An 18,621-nucleotide genomic window follows, 5' to 3' on the forward strand; every position below is an offset into this window, starting at 1 on the left:
TACATTGTTTATGGAAAAAATACTTGCCGCTAACATAAGCACTATATATAAAAGTGATATTTATTTTAATGTGTTAGGCCATCTCTTATCAGTGGCAATTACACTTCTTTGATTGGTCTCTTGTTTTCTCAGTAACGGTTAAAACTTTCCCTGAAATTTTCACTATGTGTCTGGATTCATTTGATTGAAACTATGAAAACTGATTGGCTCTTCCAAAGAATTGTTAGCTAGGGCATTTGCCCTAAGTTGCATACATAAGTAAGTGGAACTTGCAAAACTCTATTTTCTTATGTTTTGTTATTTAAATCGTGCCAGATATACATAAAAATCTCGTTTTCACCGAGTCATCTTGTCAGCTGATGAACTACGCATGTAGCAAGTATTGTATTTCACTGTTGTGGGGTCCCGTGCCTGAATCATGAATTTAACCAATAAAATATAGTGTATTGTTAAAACAACCGGGCTTATACAACCTGCCATTTATATTACATGATGTCTACAGGTTCCGAGTATAACGAAACTGTAATAAACTGAAGGACAGTATTAAAAAGAAACTCCTTGAAACAAACAGGAACGGTGCTCAAAAACACAAAACTCAATTTTCAGCAGTAGTTTGCTATCTTGAATTTTGTTTTTGGATCTCTCACTGTTTATCCTCACATTAAATATAAATATCTGACCGCTCACTTAAACAATGCAATGCTGCCAAGTATTATGAATGGCTAGTATGTAAAAGAATTACGTAGTGTTTATGTATTATAGAAACAAAATTTGGGTTTCAGAAATATTTTGTTCATCTGCATTTCTACAATAAATCTGGCTGGTGTCGTGTTGATACAAATCTGGTCTTTGGTGTGCTCACGACACCATAATTTCAATGATGTGTTGGTAAAGGGTTGGCAACAGTGTGAAAGCTTGTCAACAGTCAACGACAGAATAAGCTTTTATGTTGCCTTTCGTGTCGCCATTAAATTATGTGAGATGTAAACAAGAAGCATGTAATTTTTTATGCCTTAAACTTTAAAAATGTTTTAACATTTTTTTTAAAGCTATCTAGTGTTGGAAATAATGTTTTTGATATGACTTCCATGACTGCAGATGCATGAAACTACAGGAAAGTGGCATATGTATTTAAACTTATTTCAACTTTTTAGCTAAACAATGGTTAAATTGAATAGCTACGAATGCTTAAATATTATTCACCTGGTTTCTTGTTTAGTCTAAAATATTATTTGCCATTTCTGACAGTCATTTATTTCGAGTTAAGTTTCGAGACACTTAAAACAGTATAAAAGTATGAATTTTTACATACAAACTTTTTGCTTCAGTTAAATTTCTTACAAATTAAACTAAGGAAGAAAGGGCTTCTGATTTGTGGATTTAATTTTTTTTATTGAAGCAACTGTGGGTTTAGCTAATGTGCTATAAAAAATAAAATCCTTAGAAGGAGATTAAAGATTTCAATCATGCTATGCTTGCATGACATTTTTTAGCTTTTTATATATTAAATGGTTTACAAATCTGTATTTTTGAAATTATTTAATTTACTACAGAGTAGCTTGTGTACATTATTTTGTAATGAAGTATTATATGTAAACTTTATGACATTTGTTTTGGAAAGATTTTAACTTTCTAATGTAGAAATTAACATTCTTGTGAATTGAGATTTATTTCCTATTAGTTTTAGTTTTGTTTATTGTAATTAAAAAATACCTCCTGACATAAAAGTGGTAAGAAAATGTAATTATAAAGATCATTTCAGGAGCGTCTGACCGGCCTTTAAACCTTTTATCGTGCAAGGATTCATACTCCTGAATTTAAGTATTTTGATTTTCACTCATGATCACCTGTTTTTTTTATGGATGAATCACAATGCTTGAAGGATGTCAACACTGCAGAAATTTTATTTGTTATAGTAAAATTTTAAGTTGCTGTAAGTAATATGATATTCTATTTTTGCACCAGGCTAAGAAAAAAAAAAGATTTTTCTTCACTTTAAATTGTTACTGTTGTACATATTTATTGAAAGGGCCAATTGCAAAATCTGCTTCTGTAAAAAAATTGGTGAGAAGATTTTGATAACCAAAGAGTGGTGAAATGGAATTTTGATTTATATTTACATGGTTGTAATGAAGTGATGTAATTGATAGTGTTAAGTTATGTTAAACATGGTGTACATATTCTGGAAAGTTAGGGACTTTACTTGAAATCCTGGAAAGACATGGAAGCGATAGTATGATTGGAGGGAAAAATGTCATGCTCTAGTCTGCCATCATCCTGACAGAAAGCAGTTTTTTTTTCTTTTTAGTTGGTGGTTTTTGTGCGTAGCTATACACAATAAAATTGTGTATGCAATGTAATGTTTGAGTGAGGCCAAATTTGGGGGAATGGATGATCCGTATTTTCTTTATTTCATTAGAAAATAGCAAAAATATGTAAATTATTTATAAAAAAATAGTTAGGGAAATTTGAAGTTTTAATGAAGGAAAATTCGAGGAGGTTTTTAAAAGACCAGCATACTGTAGTGTTAGTAATGCTGTTGCTGTATGGTGTATGGCCAGGGAAAAGTCGGGGAGGTTTTTGAAAGACCAGCATACTGTAGTATTGGTAGTGATGCTGTATGGCGTATGGCCGGGACTGGTCTCCAAGTTGACGTGTGGTCCGCAGATTGCAGCAAAGATCAACCCGGGTGGAGCAGCGGCCGGCGACGCTAGTGGTCAGAAGAGGCCTTTAGAAGACGGCTCAGGTATGGACTGGACAGGTAAATGTCCAACACAAGCCAAGTGTCACGCTTGATGCATTCACGCTGCTTGGATGTCTCAGTGGAACACGCTTGCTGATAGTTCCGTGTGCAGTAGTGGTAGTGCGTGCTCTTTTTCTGTTCTTTATTCAGTTGTAATCGAAAAAAAAAAACTAAATGCAATCTGGCAGTGATGTTTTGTAAGCGGTGCTGATTGCATGCTTAGTACGGTTCTCTTTCTAAACGGTAATAAACTTGAAGGTTGAAAAATTTCACATCTTTTTTCGGACATGGTTCTTTTCATTTGAGGATTTCTGTAGTTATCACGATTGAAAGTTCTTGGGAGAACAAACTAATGATTTCACTAATGGTCTGTTATTATTCTGGATTAAACACTGTTACAAGTGCATAATCAGTGCTTTATAAAAGCAGTGGCACAGCTTAGGACTTGAAATTCAATAAACACTTGCCTGGGGGTAATTAGGAACCTTGTTTTTTTATACCTATTTTAATAAATATACGATAAGCTCTTCACTTAGAATATATTTTAAGGGTTAAGGACAATATACAATTTGCATGTGAAAAATGTTTCATTATTTATTCATTATTCTTGTTATTTTTTCACTGTATCAAGGTAATTTTTAAATGCATTTAAAGATAAATCATCACACTTGTTGGTACCTAACTAAACAATAAAATATAGCTATTTGGTAGAGGCAGTATTATATGATAAAGAGCAATAAAAGCGAAATAACAGCAAAATTTAAGTTAATACACCACTAAACACTGAAAAAGAAGTCTTACACAGCCAATCACCGAAATGGATGCCAATACACCACATGATGCTGAAATATAAAATTTTTTGAATATTTCTTAGTGTAAGCTTTTATTTAAAATCATAAAATGTGTATTAAGTACAATTATTATGAATTTAGTTGCATTTTATGGTTTCTTAAAAGTAATTTTAGCAATCTATAGCTGATACTATGCAGATACCTATGGCTAAAGGCCTACAGAGAAACATCACAAGTAAATGTATAATTTTACAGATTCTTAAATTTTAACATTGCATTCATATTGATGGTGAAAAAAATTGGCTTTAGACATTGCAATTAACAAAATGTTTAGCTAGTCTTTTGATATGCATATTTATGACTTTCTCATTAACTAAGGAAATATTTAATGTTTTAGTTGCAGCATTTTGTTTCATTATCATTGTACACATTTTAATTATTGTACCATGAAATGTTGAAGCTGTTGATCAATGTATTTGTGCTTCATATATACTTATTATTAACCTATATGCATTAAAATTTTTAATGACAAGGACAAAATCCACTATTTCTGATGAAATTTAATTTTTTTATAACACCATAAAACCTTGGCTCTACTGATTGGTTTCACAGTAATATATTTGCAGTAATATTATAAAAACTATGAAGTTTATTAATAATATATTTTTAATTTCAACTTTGCAGGTGGTTTTATGTCTAAACAAAAAAGGTTTTTAAAATCTAATTTGATTAACTGCATTCAAGTTTAAATTTAACTTTCTTTAAGTTACTACATGTAGGATAAGAAACTAGTGCAAAAGTTTGCTTGTAGGTCTAGAAAAAAAACTATTTGGAAATATCAGATGATGTTTGAACCATCCCTGAAATTAATATTAAATGGCATTTTCTTAAAATAATTTTCAGCTACAAATATATTTTTTCTGAACTTAGTATTTTAGTAACAATACCAATTTTGTTAGCAATTTTTTTATGCACCAAAGTCCTCTTTAAAAATGTTAGTGCTAAATACTCACTTGTTTGCATGACTTTGTTTTAAAGTTTATTATTATTTTTTTCTTTTTGATCATTGGCATTTGGCTTGTGTTGTATTTTATCTGTCATTCTTTTTATAAGTTGCATGATAGCTTTAATTAAGGGTATGTCTTGAATGATTTGGGTGTCATGTTCTTTGAATATTTGTTTTGGTATTTCGTGCATAGAGAGCTATTTTAAGGATATACATTTGTGACCATAACAATTATTAATGATACAAATTATTAGATGTTTTATGCTTCAAATTAATATATAGTACATATATTGAGTTTTTCTGGTACATACAAAAATGTTTACTAAAGTAAAGCCTTTAAAGGGAGATATTGACCAAAAATACCAGTTTGGTTTCAACAGTTTTAAGCCATACAATTTTGGTCATTTTTTTTAAATTTGGCTTTGTTTATTTATGGCATATAAATTAATTTAATATTGTAAGATGTTAATGATGACTTACTGTTATAACTAGTTTACCCTTTTAAAGCTCTAGAGTTAAGTATTGAATTTTTTTGTGAATGACTACAAATATAATAATGCTAAAGATACTCTTATGGTCTTTGTAAATCTCGTAATGTTCTCTATGCTTTAACGAAGGCAAATTTTCAATGTGTTAAGTTGGCGAGGGGGATGATATAAAAACAGTTGTAAAAAGATTACTTTTTCTTATTTTTTCCTCTTAAATCCTATATATGTCTCTTTTATATGATACAAAATATATTTTTTAAAAATCACTATAAATGTGGTTTGTGAAAGATTTATTTTGCGCTAATAAAATGTATTCATATCAACCAGCTTTTGTGCTTTAGATAGAACCAGCGTGTCAGCTTGCTCGTACTTGTGACTCCTACAATCATCCAGAATGTATGAATCAGCAGGAGTCAGTTTATTAGGTACAGCAGTGGGTTACTATTTTTTTTGTCAAAGTTGTTCAATTGGTGATCTAACCAACAAAAAATGTGGTTAGTAAATAGAGCTGTTTTAATTAATGCTTTCATTAATACAGCACAACTTACTAACTGCAATTGTTAGCTCTGGTTAGAAATTTTATTTAAATGCTTTCCATTTCACATGTATTTGAAATTTTTATTTGCTTAACATAACTCTCTTTAATTTAAATACAAAACTCTTCATTTTTTTGGTGCATAAGATAACAGTTTACAAATTCTCTTGGCATTTTTTTTTTAACTTGCTGCAATACTGATTGAATCTGATAGCTGGGTATGCTGGAGAAATTTGGGGGAAAATAAAAACTATCATTTGGCATCAAGAACATAAAGTTTTGAGTTAAGACGTGATCCTATTTTATTTTGCTCCACTGTCGCAGCTTAGTTACCCCATTTGTTTGTGTTTTAAAACATGGTAATTAGTATTGTAATGTGTAAAATTATAACATACATAGTTTGATGTTACACAAGCATTTATTTAACACATCCCTGTTAAGATATTTTCACATTTCCGGCAGTCTGCCAAATTGTTTGATCCCACTATGGATTCAGGAAACGGGAAAAAGTAACTTCCCATTTGAGTTTCCCAGAAAAAAAATTGGAATATTGCCCAGCTCTAATTAAATTGTTAAAATAAAAAAGTGGAATTAATAAACAGAATACTGTAGGTTCACATAACTATACTTATTAGGAATTGATCATGAGTGCTGTCACAGTTGGTGTGTAATGAACAGAAATCTTAACATTCAAACAACAATAAATAGTGCTACCAATTTATGACAGGAACTTAAATTCGTCATATTGGTTTCAACAGTGACATTTTCATAATTTTTTGTTTTATATACGTACATACTTGTCAATACCTGCCTGCTTTACAGATAATTACATGTCAGTTATAAATTGAATTTGTTGGTTATTAATTGATTATAAAATGACAATTAAACAAATTGCTGTCACGAAAACAAAAATAACTTAAAAAATTGCAAGCTCTGTTACAAACTTCACGTCTGTCATAGATATGAGAAACTGAAGTATTTTTGTCGTGAATGCTATGTAGCCTATCAGTAGCGTAACCACATAATCTTGGCTGTATTCCAAATTTCAGGATCAGTCAAGCCATTTTTGAGTTATAAGTGCACATGCAGACAATAATTTAAAAATTTTAGAATTTGGATCAGCGAGTCATAAAATTACTATTTAATGCAAAATTGTACTGAAATGTACAGACTTTTTGTGTGTTTGCGTGAGGATTACACAGGGATAAATTATATATTTTACATATTTCAAGGGACCAGGATGAAAATATGTAAAAAGATGGAAGAGTTAAATATTTTTTTAATTTCAATAAGAATAAAATATACACCAAGCTAAATAAAATGTGAGATGTTTATGTTTTTATATACACCTGCTATTTGAAGTAATGCTGTTTGATTTGCATGGTTTTGAAGAAATGATCTAATAAATTACTACATGATTTGAAGTAGTGTAGTCATAGATTCGAAGTAGTGCTTTTTCTCTTACGTGAATTTTTACCTCCGTACACGCCCAATGGCGACAACACTTGTGTAGCATTAAATACAATGCAACACGCCAATAATGTGACTAATTTTGCCATTTTCCTAATAGCTATTCGCTCCCTTCATCGTGTATTTATTTCAGACGATGCCTAAGTGTTGAGCCAATGTTTATACTCACCATTCCGCATGTCAGAAGCTACCAGGGCTAGTTTACCTCGTGCTAGCTAGGATGTGCTAGTAGCAAATCATGGCAGAAACACATTGTCATAAATAAAAACAATGTCTTGAATTACGTTAACAGGTTAAATAATCATTATAATAATATAAAATGTTATGTATATGCTTTTTAAATCTTTTATTTTAACTTATATATATATCCAATATTTATAACATTAATATTTTGTAACTTAGACTTGTTGTTAGTGCCTACTTAGGAATGTTATGCCCAAGCCCTGTTATGTAAATAATGTGATTCCAAATTTTTTAAATTAAATTTTATGTTATTTCATTTCAAAATGGTTTTCAACATTTAAGTGTACTTCAAACGTATTTAGACGTACATTAGTATTGAAAAATTAATTTTAATGGGCTTAGTGTCTTGATTAAAATGGTAGTCGGCAGGCACACTGATTAAAGAACAAGTTTTTTTGTTTTTCTGGAACAAATAAGGGCATTACTTCGAAAGTTGGGTGTATTAACTCAGGGTGTCTACCGGTCACGAAAATCCTGAAAGTCACGAAAAAGTCACGTTTTCGTGAAGGTGGTCACGAAAGCCACGAAAAGTCACGTAGAAGCAGTGAACATGAAAATCGGGGAGAGAAAATATATTTCATGCAGTCATAAATGTAAGTACTTTATACATGCTAGAGATTTTTTCCGGTTTAGGAAGCTTTAATAATACTGTACTCTTTATTTTTAAGCACGCAGGAATAATTGAAAACTCTGTTTAAATGTGTTTACAAACAAGAATGGAATGCAAAAAGCCGTATTGTGAAATGTTAACTATGTCGAACTTCTATCTATCGAACTCGCATGTATCGATTGTCCGTGTTTATCGTATACTTGCTACGGTCCCGACAAAATTGCTATACAACTAAGGTTTAAAGAGTCCGCTTGTACCAATGTTCAAATTATTGTTTTTCCCGTATTGATTGTACAAACTATATGTTCCCGTCACTATAAATTATAGTCAATGATAGTTTAACCATTAAGATTTTGCGTAAATATTCATATTTTAAAAAGAAAACGTGTTGAAAACAGTAACAATAAAATTCATAAGTATTAAAAATCACCTTAAATCTGCAGCCATTTTGTAATAGCGACGAGTGAACACCAGTAGATGGCAAACATTGGTGCCATATCCCATATTTCACCACAAAACGTCACAGTATCGACTTGTATTTATGTATGTATGAAAGTTTTTCATGTCGGCTAAAATGGTAACATAAAAAACAAGAGATATTGAGGGCGGTTGAGATATTGATTAAAGGGTGTGTTATTGTTTGTTTTTAGGCGTGGGAGAGATAGTAAGTTTATTAGGTGCAAATTGTTAGGAGTACTTGTACAATGTCATCATTTTGGCACATTATAGTACCAGTAAGTTTATTAGGTGCAAATTATGTTAGGAGTATTTGTACAATGTCATCGTATAGGCACATTATAGTACCCGCTAACATAATTTACTGTGTCCAACTTTGTAGAGAATCGGTTTCATTACCTCGGGTAAAAAATACATTAGTGCAATGTTTTCATCTGTGTTGTGTAGTGCGTCAACACAGTAGCTGCCAATTATGCCGGGGAAGTGTCGATTTCAAGCAAATTGGTACAATTTTCCATTCGCAGGACATTGGAAAAAATGGTTACGGCTCGTGAATAATGATAAACTTATTTTTTCTCATGCCAACGAAGAAGATACAGCTGTTTGTAAAAGTGTCGCATCTGTGGAGACTGGAACAAATCTTGTGGACCATCTTGTTGAACCATCTGCTTCTGTAGTGCCATGTGGAAGTACAGGTTTACAACAATTTCTTCTAAGGGACGAGGTCACAAAAGCTGAAATTATTTGGGCCCTTCTCTAGGTGATGAGTCATTCTTCTGCTAGGGGTGGAGGTGCAAGTAGTGATCTCTTCCCGCTCATGTTCCCCGATAGTATGATAACACAGAAATTTCAAATGCAAAAAGATAAAACTGTCTTATGTGGTAAAATATGGTCTAGGTCCATATTTTCAATGCAACCTTGCAGATAAAGTAAATTTGTGCCCTTTTTTTTTGCCATCTCCTTTGACGAGAGCTTCAACAAAGTTTCCCAGAAAAGCCAAATAGATTTAGTTGTGAGATTTTGGAATAGTGATTCTAACAGTCTCGACTAGGTACTTAACTTCAGCCTTCTAGAAGGAGCTACAGCAATGGACTTGGTTGACAAGTTCAGAAGTGCTCTGGTTGATCTGAGTGTACCCTTGGGGAATATCCTGCAAATTTCTGTTGATGGGCCAAATGTTATTTTAAAGTTTATGCGAGCTATTCAGCAAATTTTGAAAGATGGAGGTGATGGGCAAGAGATTTTTGATGTAGGAACATGTTTGTTGCACATTGTTTAAGGAGCATATAAAACTGCTCACAGTAAAACAGTATGGAATATTCATGCATATCTTTGTTCCCTTTTTTACCTCTTACAAAGATTTTCCATCGAGAAGAGCTGAGTACATGCAGATAACAGGGTCCCCAGTATTTGCATTGAAATTCTGTCAGGTAAGGTGGGTGGAGAACTCAAAAGTACTGAAACAAGCCATAGATATGTTGCCACACCTGAAAAAGTATGTGAAATCCATTGAAAAGAAAGCACCAAATTCTGAGAACTTCAACAAAGTAAAGGAAGCTTTAACTGATGAACTTTTATTAGCCAAACTTGAGTTTTTGCTGTTGGTAGCATTGTAGCTTGAGCCATTTTTAATAGAATTTCAGTCAAATGCACCATTGCTATCATTTTGGCACCAGGTATTGCGTCCAGATTTTTAAAATCTGTTGTTGAAGGTATAAAATCTTGTTCTCAGCTTCTCTTAAAGACACTTAAAAATATTGATTTTGGGGTTGGTGCTAAAGCAGCTTGTAGTAAAGGAATAAAAGAAGTGACAGTAATGAAATTTCAGACTGATTGCAAATGCTATCTTCAACATTTGTTTTCAAAGCTTGTGGCAAAATGTCCTTTGTCATAAGATTGTTAAGGGTGCTTCATGTATAGATCCTTATATAATGAGAAGTCAGATGCTGCGAAGCTCGAATCACTGTAGCCCTTGAAGTGTTTGTGACAAAACAACAGATGACTCCTTCAGTTGCTGATTGCATGAAGAGGGATTACAGAAGTTTTGTGAAAACCCTGATGTCGAGACTGTTGAGAAATTCAACCGAAAAGAACACAGACTGGACAGTTTCCTTGTGAATCTCATTTCTGATCTGAAAATGGATAGTACAGCACTACTTGCTTTCTTCCAGAAAATACTGATAATGTTCCATGGAAATGCAGCTGTTGAACGGGGATTTTCTGTAAATAAGGAATGTTTGGTGGAACATATGGCAAGACTCCCTTGTGGCACATAGATCTGTTTATGGAGCAATTTCTTCAGTAGGAAATGTATCCAATATAGTTATTTCAAAATATTTTATTTATTTTGTCAGAAATTCTTCAGCAAAGATGAAAGGAAGCATTGTACAAGATGGCAGAAGAGAAGGCTAGAAATGAAAGGACGAAGAAAAGAAGTTATGATGAGATAAGAGGTTTACTGCTTGCTAAGAGGAAAATGCTCAAGCAACAAAAAGAAGAGCTTAAGTTGCTGGATGACAAAATATCAGCTCTTAGCAAAAAATCACAGCAGTTGTAAATTTGCCTGAAATCAGTAACATTTGTTATTATTTTTGAAATTTTTTTACTGTGTGTGCAGTGTTTTATACGTGTAGTGTAATTGAGCAAAATATTGATTTATACATCTGTTTTGAGATAATTAAGTTATTAAAGTGTCGTGTACTCTAGAATGTTTTTTTAATTGACTTTGAATGAGCTGTGGAGAGTAATCAACGCTAAAAAAATAGTTTAGGTAGGCATGATTCAATTTAAAAGTGTCTAGTATATAACTTAAATGAATTCTTTTTGACTGATATTTATGCACTTAAACTTTTTTTTATTGGCAAACAGTGTAACCTTACAAGAATGCAGACATATGATTATTTTGATGTTATTCAAATATTTGAATGGTTCTCGAAAAGTTCACTAAAATTTGGGAAAAGAGGTCACTAAAAGTCACTAAAATGACCCCGTGATAAAGAAAATATATTGTACATACATACATTTATTAAGATATTACAATTAACAACTAGTTGTTGTATAAAGTTATTCTACACCCAGTATTAAAATGATTTTTAGTGAATAGAAAAAAAAATAGGATTGCATGCAGGGATGTAAGTTTATGAACTAAAAAATTATAATGTCCAGATTACTGTGGTTAAAAGGTCCTTTACAAATGATTTGAAGTTAGTTTTAAAATAATTAATTTATAATGTTTAAGCTGTTAATTCATCCCTGGCAACTGCTAAATTATTTTAATTGTGCCCTTATGGTTTGCTGTCTTTGTAAAATTTTCCTTTCAATTGCTATTATCCCATACAAAAGACACTGAATTATGTTAACGACTTTAATCACAAAAATGATATGTCTTGCAGGAATATTCTATATTACATACAATTAAATCAGTAATTGGTTTCAGCTCTCATGTATGTAATGTTGTTAGCTGGGCCACATATACACCCGTCCCTCAAAGTGCTCTCTAATCAGGAAAACAGAAGCATTATCAAAACAACGCTCATCAAATACATTTTTTTTCTGGTAAGAGTGCATGTTGATCAGAAAAAGGTTCATTTTTCAATCGGTTAGTTTGTTTTCTTAATTTTAAAGACACTGTTTCCATAAAAAAATTAATTTTCAGGGCAAATATATGTCTAAATACATTTTAGTACCTTTAAATAAATCTTGCTTGGTTTGGAAAAGATAAGTGGTGGGGAAAGTGTGGAGAGCATATTTTTGGAAAGGAAAGTTGTGGGTAGGTGTGAAGGGAGTATTTGGGGAAAGTGTGAAGGGAGTATTTGGGGAAAGTGTGAAGAGAGTATTTGGGGAAAGTGTGAAGGGAGTATTTGGGGAAAGTGTGAAGAGAGTATTTGGGGAATGTGTGAAGAGTATTTGGGGAAAGTGTGAAGGGAAGGTGCGGAGGGTGTGTGAGGTGCGCGTGGTGTCGCAGAGCCGGAAGCGAAGAAAGTGGCAGCGGTGAGCGACCCGGCTGGCGCGCAGCTGGCAGCCCTGCGAGCGCAGCAGGTGACGTCCCCGGGAGCAGGCGGCGCGGCGGCTCAGGCGGCTGCCCAGGCGGCGGCGGTAGCAGCCAGAGTGGCGGCGGCAGCGGCGGCGGGCCTGCAGGGCCTGGGGGTCGGCGTGAGCATCGGCCCCGTGCAGAACGAGGACATCCGGGTGCCCGACAAGATGGTCGGCCTCAGTGAGTTGCCCACTGATATTCATGTGTACAGATAACCCTTTGGTAAATTTTTTTTGTTCTTTCCTAGAATAAAATCACAAAAATAATTAAATGCTAATTTTTCTTTAAAAAAAAAAATAGGAAGTGCATTTTGCTAGCATTGTCTTAGGTTTTTAATTTATAGAATTTTTCAAGCTGGGTTACAATCTTGTGTGAAGGGGGTGTTTCCTTCTGAGTGTAAGAAGATACATTTTGTACAGTGATGTTTAAAACTTTCAAAATACATGTAAACAGTAATGTAAAAATTTATAAAGGATATTTATACAACTGAATGACATTTATAACTAATTTAGCTTAAAAACAAGCATTTATTTAGAAAATTATGTAAAATAGCACTATAGCAAGATGCTAATTTTTCCAACCCCTAATTTATGTCTACAAAAGAAGCTTGCATATTACAATGGTAATGAAAGAGAAACAGCATGGAAAATAATATTCAGCTCAAATAAACAAAAATTAAGGTGGTTTGGTTAATGTTGTCTTTAATTTTTGAGTTAAAACCACGGATTTATTTTGTATTTTCAAGTTTGGTGCATCAGTATTGCAGGTAAATGCTGGTATATGATGTGAGGGTTGCAAAGCCACTGTGGTGGGGTCGCTGAAGGAGGTGTTGACGTTGCAGTAATCGGGAGGGGAGGCGAGCAGATCACGCGTCTGCAGAACGAGTCTGGCTGCAAGATCCAGATGGCGCCTGACAGCGGGGGCATGCCGGAGAGAGTGTGCACTCTGACGGGCAGCAGGGACTCCATCAAGTAAGCAGCCGCTCGTCGTCGTTTAGTTTAGTTTCTCTATTGATATGACCACAGTTTTTAAGAGTAAACCTTGTGACGTCGCGAGACTCCTGCCCTCCCCAGCTTTGCAGACCGTTTTTAAGGCATGATGCTTTCAAGTAAGGTGGTGTATCAGCTGATTATATGGTTCAAGTTCATAGTGACTGAGTTTCGTATTTGTATTTTATTAAAATATTTTTGAAAGAGTTCTGATATTTCAAATAGCCTTTCAGTTGGGTTTTTACTGATTTTCATGTTGGCTAGGTTACTATTTATGCCAGTGTGATATTTAATATTTAGTTTCAGTTAAATGTTATATTTATAGCTATAGTTTACACATGTATTTCGTGGTGTGTTTGGGACTTTTTCTAAAAGGTGAAACAGTAGAAGATGCATGGTGCTGAGATGCTGAAATGATAGAAAAAATTTATTGCATCCTTTGACAGAGACAGATGTTCACCAGGACAGTAGAAAAGCTGTCTGAATTGGGAATTGCAGAGTAATAGTAGTAAGAATAATCTTTGTAACCAATAGGAACGCAGCTTTTCCAGGGAGGTCCCCAGTTTATACTGTTCAGTATGGTTTGTACAGTGCTTTATTTTGTCAGTCGTTAGTGCTGTGCCAACAGGTTGCGCCATTCAGCAGCTCACAAATATTTCATGTGAAAAGAGGCCTTTAATTTCATGTCTGGGGTAGTGGTCATGCCACTGGTAAATTTTTACAATTTTTTTTTGTGTCAGAAGTTCTAACTAGTTTGTTAATGTCCCAATTGTGCGCCGCAGGTTGGGGTAGTCTATTGGTCCTCCGGAATGTAGTCCCTGTGTTTCTTGGTACTTAGACAAAGTTGCTAGACATTTCGTGAAGTCACAGGACAGCAAGTAGTGATTGGCGATAGTTAGTTTCCTTTGGACAAGTCGTGTGACATGTAAGTTTAGGACGTGAGAAAAATTAAATTCAGTTAATACTTCTATTTAATTTCAACCAGTAACTGTTTTCTGAAAGTTTAATAATCTTAAACAGGACATAAAACCCCAATATCTGCAACCGCTCTAGCCGAACAAAATTATCTAATTTGTTACAATCTAATTTCGGTCGAATTCTAACTGGCTCTCTAACTGGCTGTATTGGCATGGGGATAGCCTAAAATTGCTTTCTTTTTTAATGCATCTCTATTGAATTTGAATATTTAGTTTTAAAGGCTGTAAGTTTTAACATGACTGATCATAGGAGATTGAAGAAAATTCATTATATACATACATCATTTTTGGATTGAATTTAGTGCTTTAAACTTGTCACTAAGATCAACTGTCTTCTGTTTTTGCCATAGATTTTCAGTCTTTTTTGATGTTTTCGGAGTAAATTTTTTATTATTCTTGGGTCTCTCGGAACTTAACTTTGTGCGTTCTCCCCCCTCAGCCGAGCCAAGGAGTTGATCATGAACATCGTCCAGCAGAGGAGCCGCACGGAAGGAGTTGGGCCCGGCATGGGCGACATGAACATGGGAGGAGGCGGCGGCCCGGGCAACCACTCCCACCACGTGAGTCGAGCCGTCTGATTGGCCATCGCTGTCGGGTCGGCAAACAGTGGGGGCTCAAATATATGTAATTCTTCTGACATTGGTTGTACCTAACCATTTTTACTATTCCGCGAGTCCAAACTTAACAATGGTCTGAGGAAATTGTTCCAAGATATAATTTTTACAAATTATAAACAAGAATAGAAATAATTTACATGGGAGAAAATTAGTCAATAGTAAAAGCGATTAAAAAAACAATTTAAAGATAAATGAAATAGCTTGTAATAAATGATTTTGACCAGAGCAAGCTGTTTTAAAATTTGGGTCATAAGGAGGAGATTATAAGGCTGGCTGGAAGAACCAAGAGAGAGAACCTAAACTCTGCGTAAGCTCTTAATTAGTATGCAAGTGGTGTGAATAGATATAATTTCAACTAAACAATTTTTAGCTTAAGATGAATCCCGATAGTCATCTATCGAAGGGACGTGAGCGTGAAAGTGGGTGCTTTGTGTGATCGGTTGCTGTGCCACTGTTCTGCATAGCTGATGCTGTTCGTAGGTAGAGATTATGGTACCGGGTCCCAAAGTGGGACTCATTATCGGGAAAGGTGGCGAGACGATTAAGCAACTCCAAGAGAAATCTGGGTCGAAAATTGTCATTATCCAAGACGATTCCTCGCAAGAGTCGGAGAAACCCCTAAGGATCATCGGCGATCCTCAGAATGCTGAGGTACGGAGCATGGAGACTTGACGCTGAACACATGTGCATATCGATAGTTGATCTTTGGGTACACTTGCTGCTCAGTTTTTGAAGTATTTTCCTTCGTTCAAATTTGGTTTACCACGGAATCAAAAGTCCAGTTGCCGTCTTGGGCCTGATGTTGAACTTATTCTTGAGATGAGGTGCGAGTGTGTGTGTGTGTGTATGTGTATGTGCGGGGTTAATGGATGTATTTCTCTTTTTGCAGTATGCAAAACAACTAGTCTATGATCTTATAGCTGAAAAAGAAATGCAGGTAAGGGATCGGCGATAGTGTTCAGCCTTTCTTAATTCTCTCACGTTGCTTTGCTGCAGCATCGGGGAAGCTGCGGAGTGTGACGGTGGATTGTGTCCCTTTTTGCAGCAGGCATTAAACCATGGCGGCGGGGGTGGGGGTGGCCCCAGGGCCAGAGGGGGTGGCAATCTCGACTTTGACGAGTTTGGAGGCCGTGGTGGTGGGGGAGGCGGAGGGGGTGACTCGAGCGAGGTGAGTCTCGCCCGTCCTCGCAGCAGAGTGTACCCATGATTCAGCTTGTCGTGCCATGTTTGTTCGGTGTTCAGTAGTTTCCACGCCCGTCCTGCGTCAGGCTTTTTTATTTTATTGCACAGTTCGACAAGTGCTGCTGTCGTGGTGGCAGACATTTGTCATTACCACCACTGTAAATTATATCGACTCGGTTGTTAGATTTCGTGGAATTTTGGTGGCAAATGTGTTTTGTTTTGGGTTTAGGAAATTTGAGTACTGCAAAGAACTCTATGAAATGGTGTCAGAAATTCTGTACTTACGCAATGGTTCTAATACATTTGACAAGAATTCTAGTTTGAAAAATATTGACCTTAAAATCACTGTAGTGTTTAGAGTTTAGAACCGTCCAACTACTGTCTTTTATTTTAAGTTGTTTGTAGGCAATGGTAAACAAAATTCCTGAGAAGGAAAAATTTTCCTAGAATCCGAAAATTTAACACTGGAAAGAGTGCACTTTTAAGCCATTACAACTTGATAACTACCGCGAGAGGATTATGTACTAAATTTTACTTTCTTCTTATAGCATAACTCGTGTTAGCAATAGCGTGATTGCAGGTTAGGTTTTTTGTATAGCACAAAAACTTATAGTTGTATGGGTTGCATGATTAAATCTTTATGACTGCACAATGTTGCTGAAGGCAGCACAACATTTTAAATGTATCAAAATACTTGAAGGCAAATTTTGTGATTTTTAAGTACAATATAACCTAATTTTTACGTACCCGGGATTTACGAATTCCTGCGATTAACATATTTTTTTACTTGCACCGTCATTTTCCCTATAGTAATAATGTAATAATGCATTATTTCCTACTTTTTGCAGAAGCATTTCACGTAATTTACATTGCAACAGTCCTGCATTTACTAGCAAACATAACATCAAAAGTTTATAGCGAATAGTGTTACGTTTAATGTTGGCTTTATTTGCGATTGTAAACAACTTGCATTTTTTGTGCCTTTTGCCATGGCGAACCATACAGCCATTAATCAAAATTTTGGTGACTTCAATATGAAAATTAAGTTCATTATGATCTCTCTCCTTTAAACTTTAATGTATTATGCATGAAAATAAATTGTATGTTTTCCTAATCAGAGTGGTATTATTGTGCCCTTATTAAAATAAGTTTTTAATCAACGTACCAAATACCTGTAAATAGGGCATCTTCGTGCATGTTTGGCATTCATTTTAATTTGGCAACACTGAATTTCCAAACATTGCATCTGAATTGTTTTTCTTAAATGTAAACAATCATTCTTTTAATAGAATTATTTCTGATAAAAATCTAAATTATCATTGAACGTTAGTTAACATATTATTTATAATGTCCATAAATTAATTGTGAAAGAAAATCTCACCATAACAATTGAACAGTTCAATATTCACAATTCTTATTCATAAATCAAAATTTTCATGTTACACTTTAAACAATTCACCATGTTAGATAATCCAATTCTTGGTAATATAATAAATATAAGCATCTCTGACATTTTATTCAGTGTGGTGTGTATTTGCTTATTGTTTTCCATCATAGTGACAATAAAAATTATTTTTTTATCACTTCTTTTATTTACATTTTCCCAGTCTTTTCATATTTTTTCCCCTGGTCCCTTGCAGTATGTGAAAAGTAGGGTAACTGCATGTCATAAGCTCTCCAATAGTAGTATTTTGGCATGCATTTGGCTTGCATATGCAACAAACTTTTTTCTGTCAGCAGCTGATTTAACTGACTACGTAGCTTTATCCTACATCCTGTGGCAGGTGTATCATAAATTAGAAAATATTAGTCCCCACCGTTGGAGTCATTAGTAAGGGATGGCTTACAAACTAATTGAAATTAATTTCTGTGTTGACAGATTTATTGATCCAGTGGAAATGGACAACTGAATTTGAGAAAAAAGTTTAATTTAACTTATATGCTTTGTTATAAGCCTGTAATTGTGTTGGACTTAAGTGAGATTTTTTCTTTTAATTTAGGCTTGCGGTTTCAGTGAATTTCTTTGGTACTGGAAAATCCGGGAGGAAAATAGAAATTTTGAAAGTTATCTGGAATTGTCTGTTAGTCTAGCCAGGTGAAAAGAGCTTTTTTTAAAAACTGTATGCTGGTGCCTAAAAACTGTACCAGTTTTAATGCTGTGAACATTTTGGTTTAGTCTTGCTGTGACTGCAAACTGTGTCACTTAATGTTTTTTTAACACTGTTCTGGTGAACGTAAACAGTTGATGTGACATGTAATTTATTGGCGGGGGGATATGGATTTGGTGGGTAAATTAATTTTTTCTGTGTTTCATTTTTACTTTTACTTCTGAAGATTTTCATCGACTAATAGTAAAGAGAAGCCACACCCGAAAACTAATACAGCGATTTGACGCGTGAAAGGCTGGAGTAAGTATATCATTTACAGTATAAATCAAAATTAAATATGGAACATGAAAGAAACCAGACTAGCGGATATTGC

General features: G+C 34.4%; 1 protein-coding gene across 4 annotated transcripts in view; it reads left to right on the forward strand.

Moving 5' to 3' along the window:
* LOC134539596 (far upstream element-binding protein 1) overlaps positions 1-18,621 on the forward strand; it is a 44,310-nt gene that overhangs the window by 4,890 nt on the left and 20,799 nt on the right. For 3 of the 4 annotated variants that reach the window (XM_063381761.1, XM_063381762.1, XM_063381764.1), the window contains exons 2-5: positions 2,668-2,761; positions 12,307-12,555; positions 13,217-13,346; positions 14,781-14,901. In XM_063381761.1, coding sequence (XP_063237831.1) covers positions 2,668-2,761; positions 12,307-12,555; positions 13,217-13,346; positions 14,781-14,901 — 594 coding nt within the window. The remainder of the gene's footprint in view (positions 1-2,667; positions 2,762-12,306; positions 12,556-13,216; positions 13,347-14,780; positions 14,902-18,621) is intronic. The other variant, XM_063381763.1, reaches the window with a different exon arrangement.

This window comes from Bacillus rossius, chromosome 15 (genome assembly GCF_032445375.1).
Source record: "Bacillus rossius redtenbacheri isolate Brsri chromosome 15, Brsri_v3, whole genome shotgun sequence".
Classification (NCBI taxonomy): Eukaryota; Metazoa; Arthropoda; class Insecta; order Phasmatodea; family Bacillidae; genus Bacillus; species Bacillus rossius.